We start from the raw sequence: 18,845 nt of genomic DNA on the forward strand, positions 1-18,845 counted from the left end.
TTGTGACACTGCACTGGAACAGCCATTCTCAAAATGGCTCTAAACCCTTGAGTGAATTGTACTCCTTGCTTTCACTTTAATGTGTCTCTGTGTTCTGTTGGGTCAATGGCTAGACCTCTCTTGTAGAAATAAACACTTTAGCAATATAATATGGTTCAGCCTTGTGTGCCAATTTCCAGTGAGATTTGTGGTTCTGTAAGAAGTTTTATTCCCACCCTGCTAGAAAGGTCGGGGGGACAGGGCAAGACATACCCTCCAAACCAATTGACTCTTCTACACTACCCCTAAATGGCAAACCAAACATTCATGAAAAATGAATGTCTCAGGAAATTAGTACCTTCTTATGTTTCAGAGAATGAAACGCCACCGGCACCCTTTCGCCGACAGACATAAGTATGTTGATGTGCTGGATACTTTATCTCAAACTACTTATCCTGGTAATTGCCTCGGCAGGCGGCAGCTCCAAGAGCCCTGTGAAACACAGCCAGGATGCCTAGAAGTGAAAAGCCAACTGCCTCACCAAGGAATGGTAATGGCAATTTTAATTATACATCTTATTCCAGCATCCTTTAGGTGCATAATTCTAGTGTTTATAGCTGAAACTCCCTCCCAACACCAGTCTGGGGTCTGTGCGCGTGTGTGTGTGTGTGTGCGTGTGTGTGTGTGGGGGGGACTTCTGCATTGTCTCTGAAATTTGCTCTTAGCTTCTTCCTTTCATTTCGGCAGCCTAGCTGTTAACTTGCTACTAACTCGTAAATCAAAACTCTGTGCTGGCATTCTCTGTTTTTGAAACACAACTAAGAAAGAGAAAGAATAATAGTAAGGAAACAAAATTTTGGCTCAGTTGAGGCAGATGCCTACTTTCCCACTTATAGGACTTGAATACAATATCTACATTTCTGCATGTGACTTGAATTGTCAGTCATGAGGAGAAAACTTAACAGTCTCCCCAAGATACTGCTGCTGGCACCACAAGCCATTGTTTTGAGCCATGTTTTCAAATATTTTTATCCTGCAATACTGGGAAGGTAGCAGCTGCCTCCTTTGCAGTTTTGTGAACACTCTCTGGGAACACTGACTCCCGTTAAAAACACTGACTTTATTAGCATTTTTATTTTTATTATCATCCTATAAATCATCCTGAAGCTATTAACAATAACAATATCAACAATAAAACCATATATAACTACCATATGGATAAAATATTCACTTTAAAATATGGACCTACCGTAAATATGTATTTGTATATAGAAGTCATGGAATTCACATCTGAAATAGTCATGGAAACTGTCCAGTTGGTACCAGGATTTTACCATCTATGAAAAAGAATATTTACAAGAAAAATAGCCTATAGTTCTCTTGGAACCAGTAGGGACTGTCAAATCTTTTTATTATGTGGCATTCTGTCCAGGGCATGGTTAAAATGACTGGATGACCTAGCTCATATGAATTTAGAAATGTGTTATTTTCATTTATTTGTTTTCATTTCTTTGTCTTAATTAGTTCATGTGGTTGTTATGAAATCAATTCCAAAAGTGCGTTTCAGATATTTTTCTGAATTTACAGTAGTAAGACGTTGACCCCATTCATTTGGAGTTTCAGTTCAGCTGTCATTGTGGTTTTAGGGGCAGGCAATTCTTATCAAAGATATTCTTTGGTGCTGGTTTTGATTTCCATTGTTATAGATCAACCTACAGTGTTGCTTGAAAGGGCCAGTCCAGTCCAGTAAACAAGTTGTTTGAGATACCATTCTCAGTCCTCAAATGACTTTTTGTTAACGTTTTTCATTTTCAGCATAAAAGGGATGGTTTCAAAGGATCACATGGGGTTGTCTTCAGTAACTTTCAGTGAAGGAGTTATGACAGTACTTGTTAAATTCAGAATGCCTCTGTTGATTCATGAAATAATAATAATAATAATAATAATAATAATAATAATAATAATAATAATAATTATTTACACCCTGCCCATCTGTCTGGGTTTCCCCAGTCACTCTGTATGTGTATGATACTAACTGACTGCAGCTGCAAGCATATTTTATTCAGAGGCAGGCATCAGTTCTAGGGAGAGAATGGCACCCAGCCCCACCCAGCCCTATTGTTCCTTTCAAAGCACTGGGAAGACCTGTGGCGAGAGGTAGCTGTGTGGGCAGGCCAAGCACGGAGGGAGCTGCTCTGCGACTCTGCTGGGACCTTCCTGTCATCAAATAAATGCTTCTGAACTACTTTTGATTAAGAGAGGCAGATATATGGGTGTAGCTAGGGGATGGGGGGGCAGCTGGCCTCCTAAATCAAATAAATGAATGAAAACACTTAACTAAAAGTAGAAATTATAGAAAGAATTTGACAGATTTTTTTCTGAGCACTTGGGTTCAAAATAAAGTAATTTTAAGCTACTGCTCTTGAGACATTTCATTCCGTATCTGCTAGACAGAGCTAGACAGAGGATGATGACCAGTGGGTGCCCTGTCCCCCCACCCCCAACATAAATCCTGGCTACGTCCAGGGGCAGATATTTTATATGGTCCCACGGTCCCACATATGCTTATTGAGAAATGAGCCCCACTCAGTTCAGAGTGACTTGCTTCCAGATATGTGTATCCCTGCAGCTTAAGAAAGAAGGGAAGTCAGAAAGAAGGAAGGAAGGAAGGAAGGAAGGAAGGAAGGAAGGAAGGAAGGAAGGAAGGAAGGAGAGGGATAGAGAAAGGCATTGCAGAAACAGAGTAACTGGATGCTGGAATGTTTTATTATATTTCGTTTCCCTTGGTTAAACCTTACTATAGTTAAAGGTAAAGGGACCCCTGACCATTAGGTCCAGTCGTGGCCGACTCTGGGGTTGCAGTGCTCATCTTGCTTTATTGGCCGAGGGAGCCGGCGTACAGCTTCCGGGTCATGTGGCCAGCATGACTAAGCCGCTTCTGGCGAACCAGAGCAGCGCACGGAAACCTCATTTACCTTCCCGCCGGAGCGGTACCTATTTATCTACTTGCACTTTGATGTGCTTTCGAACTGCTAGGTTGGCAAAAGCTGGGACCGAGCAACGGGAGCTCACCCCGTCATGAGGATTTGAACCGCCGACCTTCTGATTGGCAAGTCCTAGGCTCTGTGGTTTAACCCACAGCGCCACCCAGTTAAAGTTTCTGTGCTGGTCCCGGGGGGAAGGTTACTGTTACCGTAGTCAAAGTTCAGTCCTGAGTCACTAGCCTGGAAATAGTTCACAAGGTGCGAGGCGAGGTCCGAAGTAGGGAGCCAGGCGGGGAACAGGAACACTGGAGGATCAGGTCTAGGTCCGGGTAAGAGCAGGTACTCAACAACGACGTTGCTCCCGCAACCTGGGACCGGGCTGACTGGCCTTTATCTTCTCTAAGGCCAGGGGCGGTCCCGGCCCCCAGGAGCCCCGCCTCTCCTGGCCTTAAGGCGAGCACTCCTCCTGGGAGAAATCAGTTCCCTTCGCCTCTCTGCCCTAAGCCTCTGCAGTTCAGGAGAGGCCGAAGGGTTACTGGGTCCCGGGGGAAGCTCACCTGTAGACACTGAGTCCTCAAGCACCTCTGGAGCCAGAATGGATTCACCTGGTGCCTGCTCCTGAGGATCCGGCACAGGTGCAGGCTCCTCAGAATCAAGGCCTTGCCCCAGTTCAGCCGGCCCTGGAGGCGGGGACTCCTGTGCAGGCTGGGATTCCTCCGGTTCACTCTCTGAATCGGAATCCCAGGCCATCACAGTTTCCCATTGATTCACTGTCACTCCCCGAATAGTGCCTAGAGTTCAGGAATAGGACTAAGGAGAATTGGAAGCCAAGTCAGACCATTGGTTCCTTTAGCTCAGTATCCTCCACAGTGACTGGCACCAGGGTCTCTCCCAAGAGATACCAAGTATTGAACCTGGGACCTTCCGCATGCAAGGTCTATGCTCTACCAATGCACAGCCCTTCCCCAAGGCATTATTCACCAGGCGAATAAGCAACCTGCTTCTTCACATCAACACATTACTCTGCCCCTTGGATTCTCTTTTGCTTGTTAGTTATTCTGTGCCACTGTGCTTAATTAAATTCAATCAATTACATTGACGATGTGTTTAAGCCCCAGTTATGAGCAGTGTCTTTTTATGGTACAGGTATCAGCATGTTGATTTCTGCAGAATATATACTCCCTGCTTTAATGGACATTCCAATGCATACCGTAGGCCGCCAGCTGCTCCCTTACTGCGTGGTTTCATCAGGATCCTCTGTCCATGGGAATTTTTTCTTTGGCTGAAAGTAGATCACTGAAGGCACTCCTAATATAGCATGCAAAGCATCTTTCCAAAAGTGTTTGTCTTCATCACTGCAAGGACTCCATGGCAATTGTAATGATCTTTGTATAATGTGGATCCATTTACTGCCTCCAGGCGAAAGCATATATTCAGACCAAACAAAAGAACACTCATTTTTGCGTTCCACTCTTGATATTGAATAACATTTTTGCATAATTTGGGAGTAGGGGGAGATTATGCAGATGTTGGTGGAAATTGAAATGGCAGAGGATGTTACTGGCGTTTTGGAAGGAATTTCTGCTTCTTGCATATATGCCTTTTTAAAAAAATCAGCCTGCCAACTTCTGAATAACTCTTGCACAGTGAGAAAACAATAATAATTCTGTTCTTTTCTCAGCATTACATATTTTTCCATTCTTTAATCTCCCACTTTATCAAAGCAGTACTCATTTTGTTCAATGGAGTTTTCACTCAGTAAATTAACATGTACGCCATTGTTTTGAAAAAAGATTCGGGTAGGTTCCTTCAAATGATAAGTGAAAATAGGAAACAATGTGACTGATGGAATGTGGGAAAGTCACAAAAAGCTCACCAGTGGTGAGCCTGCCGCTATGGAATTAGAACAATCTGAAGGACAAAGTTGATGTGACCTGGGAGATCTGTGATTGGGTCTCTTTGCCTTTTTTTTAAAAGAAAAATACTTTAATGTAGCTGTGAGATGGGTTGTGAAACTGGACGAGGGCTACAGCACTGGGGAAATGGAGAACTGGAGTTAGGATAATAATAATAATAATAATAATTTATTTATACCCCGCCCTCCCCAGCCAAGGCCGGGCTCAGAGCGGCTTACAAGCAATAATAAAAACAAGAAGAATGATTACAATTAAGAAGGCCCATGAAGGGGGGAAAAAACCTAGACATCCATTTTGTGCAACTCATTGGTGCATTCATCTTTCAAAGATGAGTATTTTTTTGTGATGTGTATCCTGACCTGCATTGATCTTAATATAAAATCTAACTTCCTGCTCAGATTAATAGTATATGAAACAGATCTCTCCCCACAAAAATTCACAACAAAAAATAAATAAGTTCACTAGCAGCACAATCTAGCAGCAGTTCACTAGCAGCCTATTTAGAAATAAGCACCTCCTCCCTTTCTCATGATTCTCCTTCATTTCTTTCCACTGGGAACTTGTTCCCTTCTTTCTGTCATGCTAAATCTCTTGCCTCTTTTTACTATAAAACTAAATGACCTAAACTGACCATTTGTTCCACATGTAACGCCTTTCATAAGCATACATATAACCAGCACTTTTTTTCTAAAAAAATGTTTGGGCTACTCTCATTTTGACTCAAGAAAACCACCATTTTATAGATCAAATCGGGAAAAAATAAATACAGTAAATGGACAAAAGTACAAAATTCACAAAATGTTTAGGGGTATGCATACCCCTGCATCCCACCCCCCAGAAAAAAGCATATAGCCAGCAGCCAGAAGTCATGTTTTGTGATTTTCTAGATGGTTAACAATTTGTTATCGGTTTATTTGGATAAATAAGGCTGTGCTGCATTTGAAAACTGCAGCTACTGTATTGATTTGTTAATGTACAACATTACTTCTTCATGGGAACATAGGAAGCTGCCTTATGCTATTGGTGCATCTTGCACAGTATTGTCTACTCTGACTGGCAGTAGATCTCAAGAATTCCATACAGGTGTGTAACCCATCCTTATCTGGAGATGCCCAGACTGAACCTGTGGTCTTCTGCGTAGGCATCAGGTGCTACAGCTCTTCCCCCATTACTTGTACCTCTTCAGCAATTGTAACTGATGTTTGTACGACTTGTATAGGCCAGAACCAACAGGGGCCAGGCTCTCTGTTGTGAAGGCAGAGTGCTCTATGAGCAAACAAGAATTTCCTGCTGTGCTCAGAATGCAGTGTGCCATTTCAGACTTTTTCCAGGAGAAAGATAAATTCTCCAGCCATTTATCAGGAGTGGGCCATTAGCAGTAGCACAGCTCAAATTATTTTAAATGGGACAAAGCTGTCTGCAGGTGGATGCACTTCTGGTCATGCCTAATGTCTTTATGATTTGAATGCTAGAATTGGTCTTTAAATGACTATGCAGAGATGGGAACAATCAGCAGATGCATTAAGGATCTGGGAATTAAAGAGCCGCTAAATGGACTTCAGGACACAGAAAACAAAGAGTTTTTACTTTTCCTCCACAGTGAGAATAGAGGTTGACAATGATGAAGGCAGTGCTGCTGAAAGCGAAGAAGGTAAGAATGCCCAGGATAGAGTGTGAGTGAGTGAATGAGAGAGAGAGAGAGAGAGAGAGAGAGAGAGTGAGAGTGTAAAAAGAGGTTCTATAGATCTCTGCCTTCAACAAGCTGGGCAGGACGCACAGGCCAATTCCTCATACACAATGGTTCACACTGCAAAAGAACCAAGATGTCATCAGCTACAAAGGGCGGTAGAAATTCAAGAATAGTGTCCTCTTGTTGATATGATACTTAACAAACATGACAGCAACCATGTCACGATTATTTCAATTAACAGTATTAAAATGGCAACCATGTGTTAAATGGAAGTTTTCCCATTTTCAGGGCATACACTCTGTTCCTTAACATTCTGCTTATATTTGTGGAATATGAGTTTTATCTGTGATCTTAGGATCATTCCATATATTTCCCTATTTTTCCTCAGTGCAGAAAATGCAACTAGGAAGGCACTTTTTAACAGAAAAGCCAACATATATGCATTGATCTTCCACAGCAAATTTTGGCCTGGCTGCTTTATGCTTTTGAAAACCTCCCATAAGGTGGTGGACCTGACTGATACATATAGTTCCACCTATATGGCCAAAAATAAGAGTACACAGCCTAAACAGTGTAGTGTTGGAATGCAATCTGTTGACATCACATTGTGATGATGTCCTCAATCCAGACAATGCCATCTGTGCGTCGTAAAAAGTCCACATCTAATCTCTCCTATAAGAGGCTGATATGGAGAATAGAGCAATAGCATTTAGCACCTTCGAGTTAGTGAGCAGTTTGAAACAGGGCTAAGATTTCATCTATGGCCATTTCTGATAGTTCCAATCACCTGGAGCAGGGTGGGAGCAGGGAATGGGAAGGACTGGACTCAACCCAAGGGCTCCCTTTACACCTCATAGGTGATATGCACGCCTAGCTTTTAGTCAAGTGTGCGGTTTGTTTGTTTTTGCTGTGCTTAGCATTCCTTGGAGTGGGGCCAAAATTATCCCAATGCTCTGTCCTGGATTTCCAACACAGCTCCAGTGCATTGGCACAGCAGGGGTTTGCATTCTTTGTCAGAGCTGAACACTGTCCTGGAATTGTGTACACCGTCTAGGAAAAACTTTGTTCGATGTCATTCCAATGCTATTTATAAATGGCTGCAACTGCACTGGTTTCTTAATGTCCCATTAAGGTACTATACTCTGAAATGGGACAGGCAAGTGAGGCACTGCAGACTTTAACTGACCACCAAGGTTGTCACAAAATTTACTCACTTCTCCATTTTTGTTTTGCTACTTTTGTATCTGATCCTTCTGAAGAGCCCAGAGAGGTGCATTGCCTCATAAGAGTCCCCGGGAAATGCCTGGCCAGGCTGGACTTCTGTCCTTTTCACAATTATGTGGAATTAGTAGCAGTTCAGGCACGTCACACCTGTTGACATCCATCCTTCTGCATCGCTATTAAAGGTGCAGGAGGAGCCCTGGTCACGTCTGCATCTGTCCACCCTACCTGTGAGGTATGTGAGGCTGCATGGCTAAGGCAAGGCTACCGAATATGGTCCATAATGACTGAGAACTGAGGCTGTGGTTTCTCACTGCACCGTGACTGGCCCAGGGATCATTCACTGCTTTTACTTGGCTTGAAACAATGACATCAGAAAACAATGTTTTGTGTGTGTGTAGGTTTGTGGGGGGGGGGGGGAAGGTGGCTGATATCCAGAGGGAATGTATTTTTATTCTCTGTTCTTGACAATAAAGAGCAAGAATCTGTTCAGAGAAAGGGAGCGTCAAGTAAAAAAACCAGAGAGAAATATGAAGAGGACGAAGAGGGCGAGGATGAGGATGAAGAGACTGCCGCAGATCGTAGGCGAAAATACAAAAGGCGGAGGATGAAAGATGGTGGATTAGACATCAGCGAATCGGATGGAGAAGGCTGCAAAAGCAGGAAGAACAGAGCCAACCAGATGACCAAGGATGGTGATGAAGAAGATGGGGATAAAAAACGAAAGGACAAGAAAAAAGGGAAAAAGAAAAAAAAGAAAGACAAAAAGAAAAAAGGATCAGGGTAAGGCCTTATTATGATGATGGTCTCTTGAATGTAAAGTCAATGATGGTTGTGTTAGGCATACTGCAGCAATCTGCAGTACTCCTAGAACGGTAGAGAGGGGAGGGCTATCAAGGGTCATCTGGTCCCACCCTCTGCAAGGGAAAGAATCCCTGACAGACAGTCACCCAACCTGTATGTTTAAAAGCCTCCATTGAAGGAGAGACCATCACCTTCTGAGATACTCCCTAAGCTCATGGAGCCAGATCTATACATACTCAGTTCTCATAAAAATGGAGTATTTCCAAAAGAGCTCTGCAGTTTAATTTTGGCCAGAGGACGTGACACTTTTGAGTGACTGTGTGTTGTGCTCAACAGAGTGCAGTCCACTACACTGAAGGACTGTCAGGGGGCGGCGTTCTCTGTTTGAAAGCATCTTCTATTTGGGCACACACATGTCACCTGGGTGCCTTCCACACTGTGCTGAGATACAGTACAGCTTAAATTTGCATCTATGCATATAAATCACCACATGCACATTTTCTGAAAATGGATGTCCTATTTGGCAACGCATAACTGGCCACTCCTGTTCAAAGCTGTGTTCGCAATGTATGTAAGATTCTGAGACCTCAATACCCAAAGGAGAAAGAACCAAATTAGGCATGTTGTTTGTCATGTAGTTTGTTGCTATGTGCCTATAATTAGTTTTCTAACTAAATAGCCATTGCGAGGGAGTGGAGCTAGAATAGGAATGCAGCATAGTGTGTGTATTCTCCAGGATTTCATATGGTCTCTCCCAGTCCAACCTGGAGATGCTGGGGGGGACTGAACCTGGGACCTTCTGCATGCAAAGCTCCACCGCTGTGCTGCAGCCCCCCCCCCCTACTCAGAGCTGCTTTGGAAAGCTTTGAGCTTCGCAACTCTTCCTAGTTCCCTGCGCCCTCCACAGTCCTTCCCCAAACCCATGTATTAGTATTAAAATTAATCAAGGCATGAAGACAGCGCAGAAGCAAATGGGTCTATTTACTTCAAATATCTGGCAGCAACTACACATTTTCAGTTTTTGATTACTGCTGTTGGTGCTCCCACCAAAAATATCCCACATACATTCAGGAATCAATGAAGCAATCTTGATAATCAGGAAGTCATCATCACATTTAGTTTGTTCCTGAAATACAGTAGAAATAATGAGACAAAAAAACTCATATGTAGTGGGAATGCGCCAGCTATGAGATGATATTATTATTATTATTATTATTATTATTATTATTATTATTATTATTATTATTCCACCCATCTGACTGGGTTTCCCCAGCCACTCTGGGCGTCTCCCAACAGAATATTAAAAACACGATGAAACATCATCATATCAGGGCTGGAATGGAAGGGGTGTTAACCTTTTATTCCACTATGGAAAATATTTTACACCACTCATTCTTTTTTAAGCTTTATATGATGATTGCTCACAGGAACCTCCTGCAGTAGGGTATGTTGAATTTTTCAACTTTCAAATTTCAAAATATGAGGGATGCTAAAAAGTTGTGTCATGATTTGGGAATTCAAAATATATTTTGGTTAAATAAATATAATTTAGTTTTGCTTTGTAAGTAAAATATGTGTAAAATTGCATAGAAATAATGAAAAATGACTGTCAAGTACTTGCAGTTATATAATATATTAATATTATTAATATTTATTATTATATTGCATTACCTGATCTTTTCAGAAGGTAACATTAAAATTCTGAAAGCATGTTATGTGTTTCTTCATCAAACGTTGACCTTACCAAGCTAATGTTGTCCAATCAAAAAAATAATAGCAGATTTGAGTTCCTCACACCTAAAAACATATTTTAAAGACCCCTCACTGTCAAAAATTAAGTTTCACCCCCCTAAAATGACATGCCTTACTGCTGAAGGTCTAAGCACCTCAGAGTTATTATCCCTATTTATGGCCAGAGGAATTGATAGGACAATTTATGCTGAGCTTGTCCAGTCGGAAGATACCGTATTTTTCGCCCTATAGGACGCACGTTTTCCCCTCCAAAAATGAAGGGGAAATCTGTGTGCATCCTATGGGGCGAATGCAGGCTTTCGCTGACCCCTCTCACTCTCCAGGCTTCAGGAAGCTCTCCGCAAGCCGTGGGAGCCCGCGGGAGTTCCCGTCGGGCTCCCTAGGCTTGCAGATAGCAGCCTGCATCTCGAAGCCTGGGGCGCACTGCACTGCACGCCCTGGGCTTCGGTTCCCCGACCTGGTTTGGAGGCTGGTGGTGGGGAGAAGCGCGCTTCTCCCCACCGCCAGCCCCACAAGCTCGGGGGACAGCGGGGAGGCGGAACGCCATCCCGCTGTTCCCCAACCTGGTTTGGGCTTCAAGCAGATATCCGCAAGGCGTGGGAGCCCGGCGGGAGCCCCCTGTTCTGGGGGCTCGGGTTGGGGGAAGCTCGGGCTTCCCCCGCCCCAGCCCCGCACCTGGGGGGGAAATAAATTTTTTTTTCTTTATCCCCCCCCCCCAAACTAGGTGCGCCTATGGGCCGGTGCGCCCTATGGGGTGAAAAATACGGTACATTCCCCAACACTTTCTCAGAGAGGAACCTCACCTCTGGCAGTGTCTTCCTTTCCCCTTTCCTAAGGCCTTTGTCCACGTGTCGGGAGGAAGAGGAGGAGGAGGAACTATGCTGGCAACTTGGCCACTATTTTGTATCCTCTTCAGTGGGCTGCACTGGCATCGTTCTGAGATATTGTGCATGGGAAAGGGAGGCGGAAGCACAATGTTTGGAGCATTCGGAGGGTAGGAATGGTGGTTGCTAATCTGTTTTCTGTTTCTTCAAAACAAAAATAACAATACTGCAAAAAAAGAAGAGCATTTTCTCAGGACAGCGGAGGGCGTGTGTGCCGTGTCCCATTGGAGCAGTGGTGCTGGCACTCACCCCTCTTCTGATTGGAAATGCTTCCGTGGGGGAGGGGGAGGGGGAAGGGCTGTCGAGGAGGGTCAGTTACAGGGGGAGTGAGAAATGGCCCTTTTTTCACCTGAGGAATGTTGGAGGCTATGTTTAAAGTCCAAGTTCAGTTTCATTATCCAGTTTCATATTGCTTGATGTTTGCTCATGCTGTGCAATTTGGAGGGGAGTCTGCATGCCAGGGTGTGGGGGCATGGGAACACATTATGTAGCAAGTTTAATAATACATACTTTCCAGGGGTGGGTGGAGCAGCTGCCCCCAAGCATACCAGTGAAGCTGTCCCTCTTTTCACCTCTCTCTCTCTTTTTTAAAGCTCTGATTCAAGTTCTGAAGAGGAGCTTACAGAGGAGGAAATAGCCAAGCTGAAGGAAGCGGTAGAAGAGAAAAAGAAGCTAATTGCCACATTAAGAAACAAGCCCTGGAATATGAAAAAGAAACTGGAAGTCTTGAAGTATGATATTGTATATGGTCACTTGTAGGGCATGTTTGCACGTGTTTTAGTCATGACTGCTTGATTACTCAGTATTTGATCACTCACAGGTGAATGTGTGTACTGGTGTCACAGAGAAGCATTGGGCTGGATCCAGACTAAGTCAGCCATGACTTACTTAAGCCCTTCTGATTGCAGTGTGACCTAGATATGACTTACACTGGAACAAGCCCATTGGGTTGGAGGTAATATACAATTCTATCAGTGATATTTGTAATCATGCATGCAATCAGGCCACCCTTTTTGCAGCATGTTCGATGGAGAAGACTATGGACTATGAAAGCTCAATAAACAGGTGAATCTTTAAGGTGTCACAAGTTTGTTGGCTTTTTCCCATTAAAAATGAAGTCAGTTCACACATGCAGCTGTCAGATGTGATCTAGGGATGTAACTCCATGCATGAGCCACTATAATTCATTGAATAAATAACTTTAGTTCCCAGAACTATGACAAGAAAGACACAATAGGTCCTGAAATAGGATCAAAGGTGGGATTTCTGATCATCTGTAATGTAGTTCAGGGGTAATTAATGTAGAAGCAAGGCCACAGCTTTATTTCAATTGGGGGTGGGCAACCTTTTTCCATGGACAACCACATTTCCTCAAGGTTACTCTGTCAGGGGTTCCATTCAACTGGTGGGTGGTTCCAGAAATTCTGGATCCGGAATAAAGACCACCCTCTTCAGTGTTCACCAGAGCTACAGCAGGCTAGAAGTCCCAATTTAATGAAGTCTATTCAGAATTATGCCCCACTTGATATGATGGGATCACCCTCAAATAACTATACAGACATTTATTTATCAGTTCAATGCAGTCACTGTTCTGGAAAACAATGAAAAGTAACTCATTCCTGACATTAATGTGCTATATAAAGCGAATCTAGAGAGGCAAGAAAGGGGAAGGAACATGAAGGAACATGAGGTAGAAAACCAACAGAATTCTTGAGGATGGCATTTAATGAGACCACATGTGGGGTCACATGTGGACCTGTGGTTTAATTAAGAAATTATTTCTATCCAGCCCGGATTATACTCCAGTCACAAGTGATGGAATTCCCCTTCCTTTGCAGCACCACAATCTGCTCTAAAGGGTTCCCTGAGCTTCTGGAGCAGATTTTCTGTGTGAACAGGGAACTGCAACGGGAAGAGGTGGAAATGTTAATCAGACGTTGTTGCACCACAACTGGATATATCACCTTGAAATTCTGGCCTTGTTTTTTAAAATAAAATTAATCTTTTTAAAGAGTTGCCCTGGAGCAACACTGCATTTCTCTTTAATGAAATTTGAGCTGGTGCCTGAAACTATCTTGACCTGTTATTGAAAAGTTGAGCAATCCACTTGAATCCTCCTCTTCAGAAGCAACCTCTTAAGTTTGGTAATTCATTCCCCACTTTTGCAACCTTGAAACAGCCCAAGTACAGTATACCTCGCACTTTGAGAGCTGCAACCCCACACCTCCCATGAATTATTAAGCTAGGCCATTTAAGGACAATAATACCTGTGCTCATGAAATATTCATGCCCCTTGTGTTGGTAATTAGATTAATGTTTCTTTGAATTTAATAAAGCTTTCAATGGGTTGGCTAAGAGAGTACATTTTGGTCTGTCTTGTATTATCGATAATTTACATATAGCACACAATCCACTTACCTTGTGTTTTTGACACTTTTGCATCTTTGAGTAAAGATGTACAAGATTTGTTTCTGATGTTCAAACATGCTTTATAAGAACACACAGGGAGTGAATGGTGATGTTTGAAAGTGAGGTCCTTTGCTTCCTCCAGCAGGTGACTGGGCAGATACCAGATATCTTTCATAAAGTAAAATGCTTTCACTGGTCTTTTGGTGATGTATTTTCAAAACATAAGCCAAACAGATTTCACTCTCTTGTCATATCTGGCAAATTAAGGATCTCATGTTTAAAGTCATAATCAATTTATATGTGTTTTCTGTACACATTTATGCTCAAAGCAGTTGACAGGAGAAAAAACAGTAAAAATGCGGTAGTACAATAACCATAATACATAATAAAAATTACAATATCTGTACAATATAACACTAACAATTCAACAATGAACAATTTTAAATAATTTAGAAAATTTAGTGAGCATAAAGCTTACAAACAGGTCAGTTAACAAGATCCCAAAGCTGATGGTATTTTTGTACTTTGCTCCAACTTTTATACCCAGAGTGAAAAGGCCAGAAAACCCTTCAGAATGGTTCTGTAACATTCAGGGGGTTATCAGTTAGTTTCAGTGTCTTGACCTGCTGACTGTTCAGCAGGCCCTTGATCAGGGGTGGCAGATCTTTTCTGCCCAGTGGGCCAGATTCTTATCTCCCTACTTATGGCAATGTTGTGCTTTGAAGACCCAGCTGTTGGGACTTCAAAGTGAATCATGGAAGTGTGTGCAGCTAAACCTAGCAGGATTTAACCCTGCCTCATCAGGTGATGTCACCACCATTGGAGTGATCTCAGCTGATTGACAGGTGGATATGGCTTTTAAAAAAGCTTTGCACGCCAAATTCAACCCCTAGGCAAGCCAATGTTGGCCCACAGGCTAGAGATTCCCTACCCCTGTTGTAGATGGCTGATATTTGATGCAGCAATCTTTAAGTACTTGTGAACAGTGAGCTTGAAAGTGTGGTGTAGCATGTTGGACTTGGCTGAGGAAACCTGGGTTCATATCCTTGATCAGCCATGAAGTTCACTGGGTCGATGACTTTGAGGCAGCGAAGCCCAGCCTACTGAACATATGGAGCATGTGCTAGTCCTCCCATCAAATTACACCACAGCACATCTGCAAATAAAGTTGTTGCTCTTTCTGTGAAAGAAGTGCCAGGGCTGCGCTCCTTATGTTTCTGTCTGACTATATCTAAGGTAGGAAAGTTGAGTTGAACAAAGGATGAAGCCCTCTGCAGCAGTGGATGGCTGCAGCAGCACAGAAGGCTTTGTTTTAATTAGCTCATTGAACATAATAGTATTTTGTGTTCTTTGAATCATTACCCTCTGACTATCTTCTGAGATAGTCTACTCAAGCAGCAGAGTTGCTTTTCATAAGTTTTGTTTTTAAGAAAGATCCACTGGGAATACTTCCTAAAACCACAGCATTATTGAGATGTGTGCTGAAGCGCCTGTAAAATAAGCTATTTGGATTTATCATGTAAATAGACCATGAGTGGTACAGATGTCAGTTGCTGGGGAATACAGGTACTTGACAGGGACCAGTAAAATGACTGTTGTATTTTTGTATTGTTTCATTTCTTTATTGTGCGTGTGGGTAGAATACAAGTGCTGGCATCCTTTTTTGTTTTGCTTCCTACTACTACTCTTCCTGGGATGGCATCTTCACATTAGGGTTATTCAAAAAATCCTCTTTTGCTACAGAAACAGCGCTAAATCTGCTGGCCATGGCCCACAGCACACCATCACAATCCCACTATAAATCACCATATAGACAAATGTAGAATTGTTTTGCTTGTGGATGAAGCTTACAGTTCTCTAGGGGGCCGTGTGGTCCTCCAGATGTTGCTGAACAATTCCTCCCCTCATCGCTGCCCGTTGGCCATGCTGGCTGCAGCTGATGGGAGTTGGAATGCAACAACATCTGGAGGCCCATAAGTCCCCCACTGTTGCTACAGAGAATCATAATGAGTTTAGAATAATCCAAGATAGTGCACAAGAAAGGCAGGGAATGAAACAATAAAATGAAACATTTTATTGTGAAATGGCATGTCTGTGTTTAGTTTCTTGTTCCATGACATCCAATAGTAATTTTCTTAATGCCTTGATATTCTATGTGTCCTTATTGGGCTCTACACTATTGCGGGCAGTGGGTGGGGAAATATGCGTGTCATAATGCCAGGACATGGGCAAGCTGTGCTTGAGGGGACGAGGAAATAAGGTACGTGGTTCCCACGTTTAGTGGAAGAGAAAGTGTTTGGCATAACATGTCATTGGGATGCTCAGTAATGTCAAGTGTGTCTCAATGTTTCAGCAGAATAGAAAGTGAGAGGAAAGATGCTTTCAGATAAATCCACAAGCACTTCTTTATTTTTATTTTTCAGAGATGCTCAGCAGTTTGTGGAAAAATTTGAAGGAGCCCTTGGCAAAGGCAAAGGGAAGAAATTTTATGCATATAAAGTGATGATGATGAAAGTAAGGACCATCTCTCATTATGGCTTTGAATTGGCTCACTCAGCCTTTTTCAAATATCTCTTCCAGAATTAATGGTTTCACTCTCCTTTTGGATTGCATTTACTTTTAGCTATAAAAAGCAAGAAGAATTTCCTGGGTATCTTAGTTCTGTAAATGCTACAAAACTGCTAATGTTCTCTATTAATCCTTCAAACACATTTGTGCCTTCAAATCATAGTAATCAAAAAGATTCTGAGCAGTCAGGTATGGATCACAGTCAGTGGAGCACAGGTGAACATTCACAAAAAATAAATGAAGGTATCAAAATCAGATGATGCTTAGGGAAAGGATACTGCAAGTAATCCAAAGAAATACAGATAGGCTGAAATCATATTGTCAGAGCTGCCTCAGGTCCCAGCTCACAGAGGACCAACGCCAGTCCGTTGTTATATGAAATAGTCTTTATTGAAGTTCAGTTTCTCTTTTACAGCTACGGCGCGCAGCTCTACGTCTTAAACCCTAGACCGCCGAAGCTCCGTCTGAGTCTCCTCCCCCCAGACACCAGTTTAAGACCCTAGCCTTGCTCCACCTTTTCCTCTGCTCCCTCCTCCTCTGGGTCCTCTTGTCCGCCGAGGTCTTGCCCTTCCTAGACTCTTCTGACGCTGAGTCCCCTGAGTCTTCCCCCTCCTTCCGGCGGGCTTTAGGACCTGGTTCCCAATCCGGGCTTTCTGCTGTCCCGCGCGCCTGTACATTTGAACTGGGCGCGCGCGCCCAGCCTGCCACCTTCCTTCTGACCATTATACTGCTCCTGTCGCTGCTTCCCTCTTCGGGGGTGCTAGCTGGGCCTGACTCCTCCTCCCTGCTTGCCGGAGGAGATGCTGACTCTGACCTATGGGGCTCTTCCCCCCCACTATGCTCTGGTGGGGAAGCCGGTCCTGATTTCCAGCTACTGCTTTGGGAGTCTCTGCTGGCCCCCTGCTTCTGGTGTGTCCCCCCTGGGACCCCCCTTGCCCTGGCCATCGGCGCCCCCTTCTGGGAATCTTCTGATTCACTGGAGAGGCTCATGGAATCTCTCGGGTCACTGTCATTCTGCCCTCCGCTGCCCTCAGATTCTTCCCCTTCGCTCTCCATTTCCTCTCTCCCCTGTGCCTCTGCTCCTGAGCCCCTGACACATATTAAAACCAATGCTTCAGCGTGACTTGGTGCTGCAGACCCAAGTAAACCTACAAGAAAGGCACAGATTAGAAATATTATATGTAAGTTAGTTAATAAATGATTAAAAAATCTCAGTGAACCTCTGGCATTAAGATTTGGCACTTGGATGGAACTGAAGTGCAGCTGAAATGATGGAGAGAAATAAATGTGTAAGTGGGATATGGAAGGATGCTGAAGAACCTTCTGTTTCATATCTCCTCCATTTAATATAATGTAGATTTTCAGATTTCCCTTGGTGTTATTGCTTATTGTACTTGTTGATTGCTTTTTACATGACTGTGTCTCAAAGTGACTTACAATGTAAGAATAGAAATAGCAAGAAACCAACCAAAGCAGGAAGACAAAATGCTCATTGACAAATATTTATAAACATACAAAACCCACCCCTCTCCTCAAAAGGATGAGCACAGAAAGAAGCCAAAGGAATACTTGATTACCCTCCAAGTTAAGGTAAAAGCCCTGTTCTCGTGTCACCACCCTTGGAAGGGGTAAGTGGAGAAGGGTTTCATACGGCAAATGCAGGGTCCATGCTTGTTCAGACCGAGAGAAGCAGTCCTTGGGTAGGAAGATGGGGACACTAACATATCAGCTTGCTGCAGAAAGATGTGGAAGACAGAAAAATGCAGGACAGGAAACACATTTGCATTTCCTGTGCCTTCAACAGAAACACGGCTGCCAAGGCCACACTAACCACCTAGAGTGCACACAGATTTTGGAAGCACAGAGGTTTAAGATCGTCAGACAGATTTTTAGTTGAAACTGTTCATTCTTTTCTCATTGTCCTAATGTCCTATTTTGCTTTTGTAATATTTATTTCAGAAATGGATGAAATTTCAACGTGATTTTGAGAATTTTCGGACAGCCTGCATACCCTGGGAAATGAAAATAAAAGAAATTGAAAGTAAGTGAGAGAGAAGAAGAATTAAGTAATTTTCATCTTCCTGGGAGACAGGCCTGGAGTTCCCCTCCACTGTTGCATACCATTGCTCCTTTCATTCCGTAGCTTTTAAACAGCAACAAATACATTGCATATCAAGGATTGCTGGAATTTGTAACATATATTTGCATACGAACCACGCATATACGAATGTAAGCAATAATTTACTATGGTTTTACCAGATCACATCAATAGTAATACATGGTTAGGTTTTAGGAGGGGAAAGTGGCAGCCACTTTGTGGTGTGTTAAGCAAGCATAAATATACTGATTTATATCTTATTTGAAAGGACAAAAAAGGTGAAGAATGATTCATTTGCCCTTTTATCTTGCTTCATGTCTTGTAGGTCATTTTGGCTCTTCTGTTGCCTCCTACTTCATATTTTTGCGATGGATGTATGGAATAAATATAATCCTGTTTGGACTGACTTTTGGTCTTGTCATGGTGCCTGAGGTGGGGATAACTACATTAATATGCCCAGCCTGTTTTGCTGTTTCTCTTTAGGCTTAAATGTCACACAGGAAAATGGGTTAAAGTTAAGACCAGAGCAACAATGGGGGA

At 43.0% G+C, this 18,845-nt stretch overlaps 1 protein-coding gene across 1 annotated transcript in view; it reads left to right on the top strand.

Annotated features, from left to right (window-relative positions):
* The first annotated feature begins 441 nt into the window (after positions 1-441).
* TMC1 (transmembrane channel like 1) overlaps positions 442-18,845 on the top strand; it is a 53,262-nt gene continuing 34,858 nt past the window's right edge. Inside the window, 7 exon segments of the mRNA XM_077935958.1 lie at positions 442-529; positions 6,480-6,530; positions 8,267-8,573; positions 11,824-11,961; positions 16,063-16,153; positions 18,167-18,248; positions 18,631-18,737. Of these exon segments, the coding sequence (XP_077792084.1) occupies positions 490-529; positions 6,480-6,530; positions 8,267-8,573; positions 11,824-11,961; positions 16,063-16,153; positions 18,167-18,248; positions 18,631-18,737 (816 nt within the window). The 5' untranslated portion in view covers positions 442-489.

This window comes from Podarcis muralis, chromosome 11 (assembly GCF_964188315.1).
Source record: "Podarcis muralis chromosome 11, rPodMur119.hap1.1, whole genome shotgun sequence".
Taxonomy (NCBI): domain Eukaryota; kingdom Metazoa; phylum Chordata; class Lepidosauria; order Squamata; family Lacertidae; genus Podarcis; species Podarcis muralis.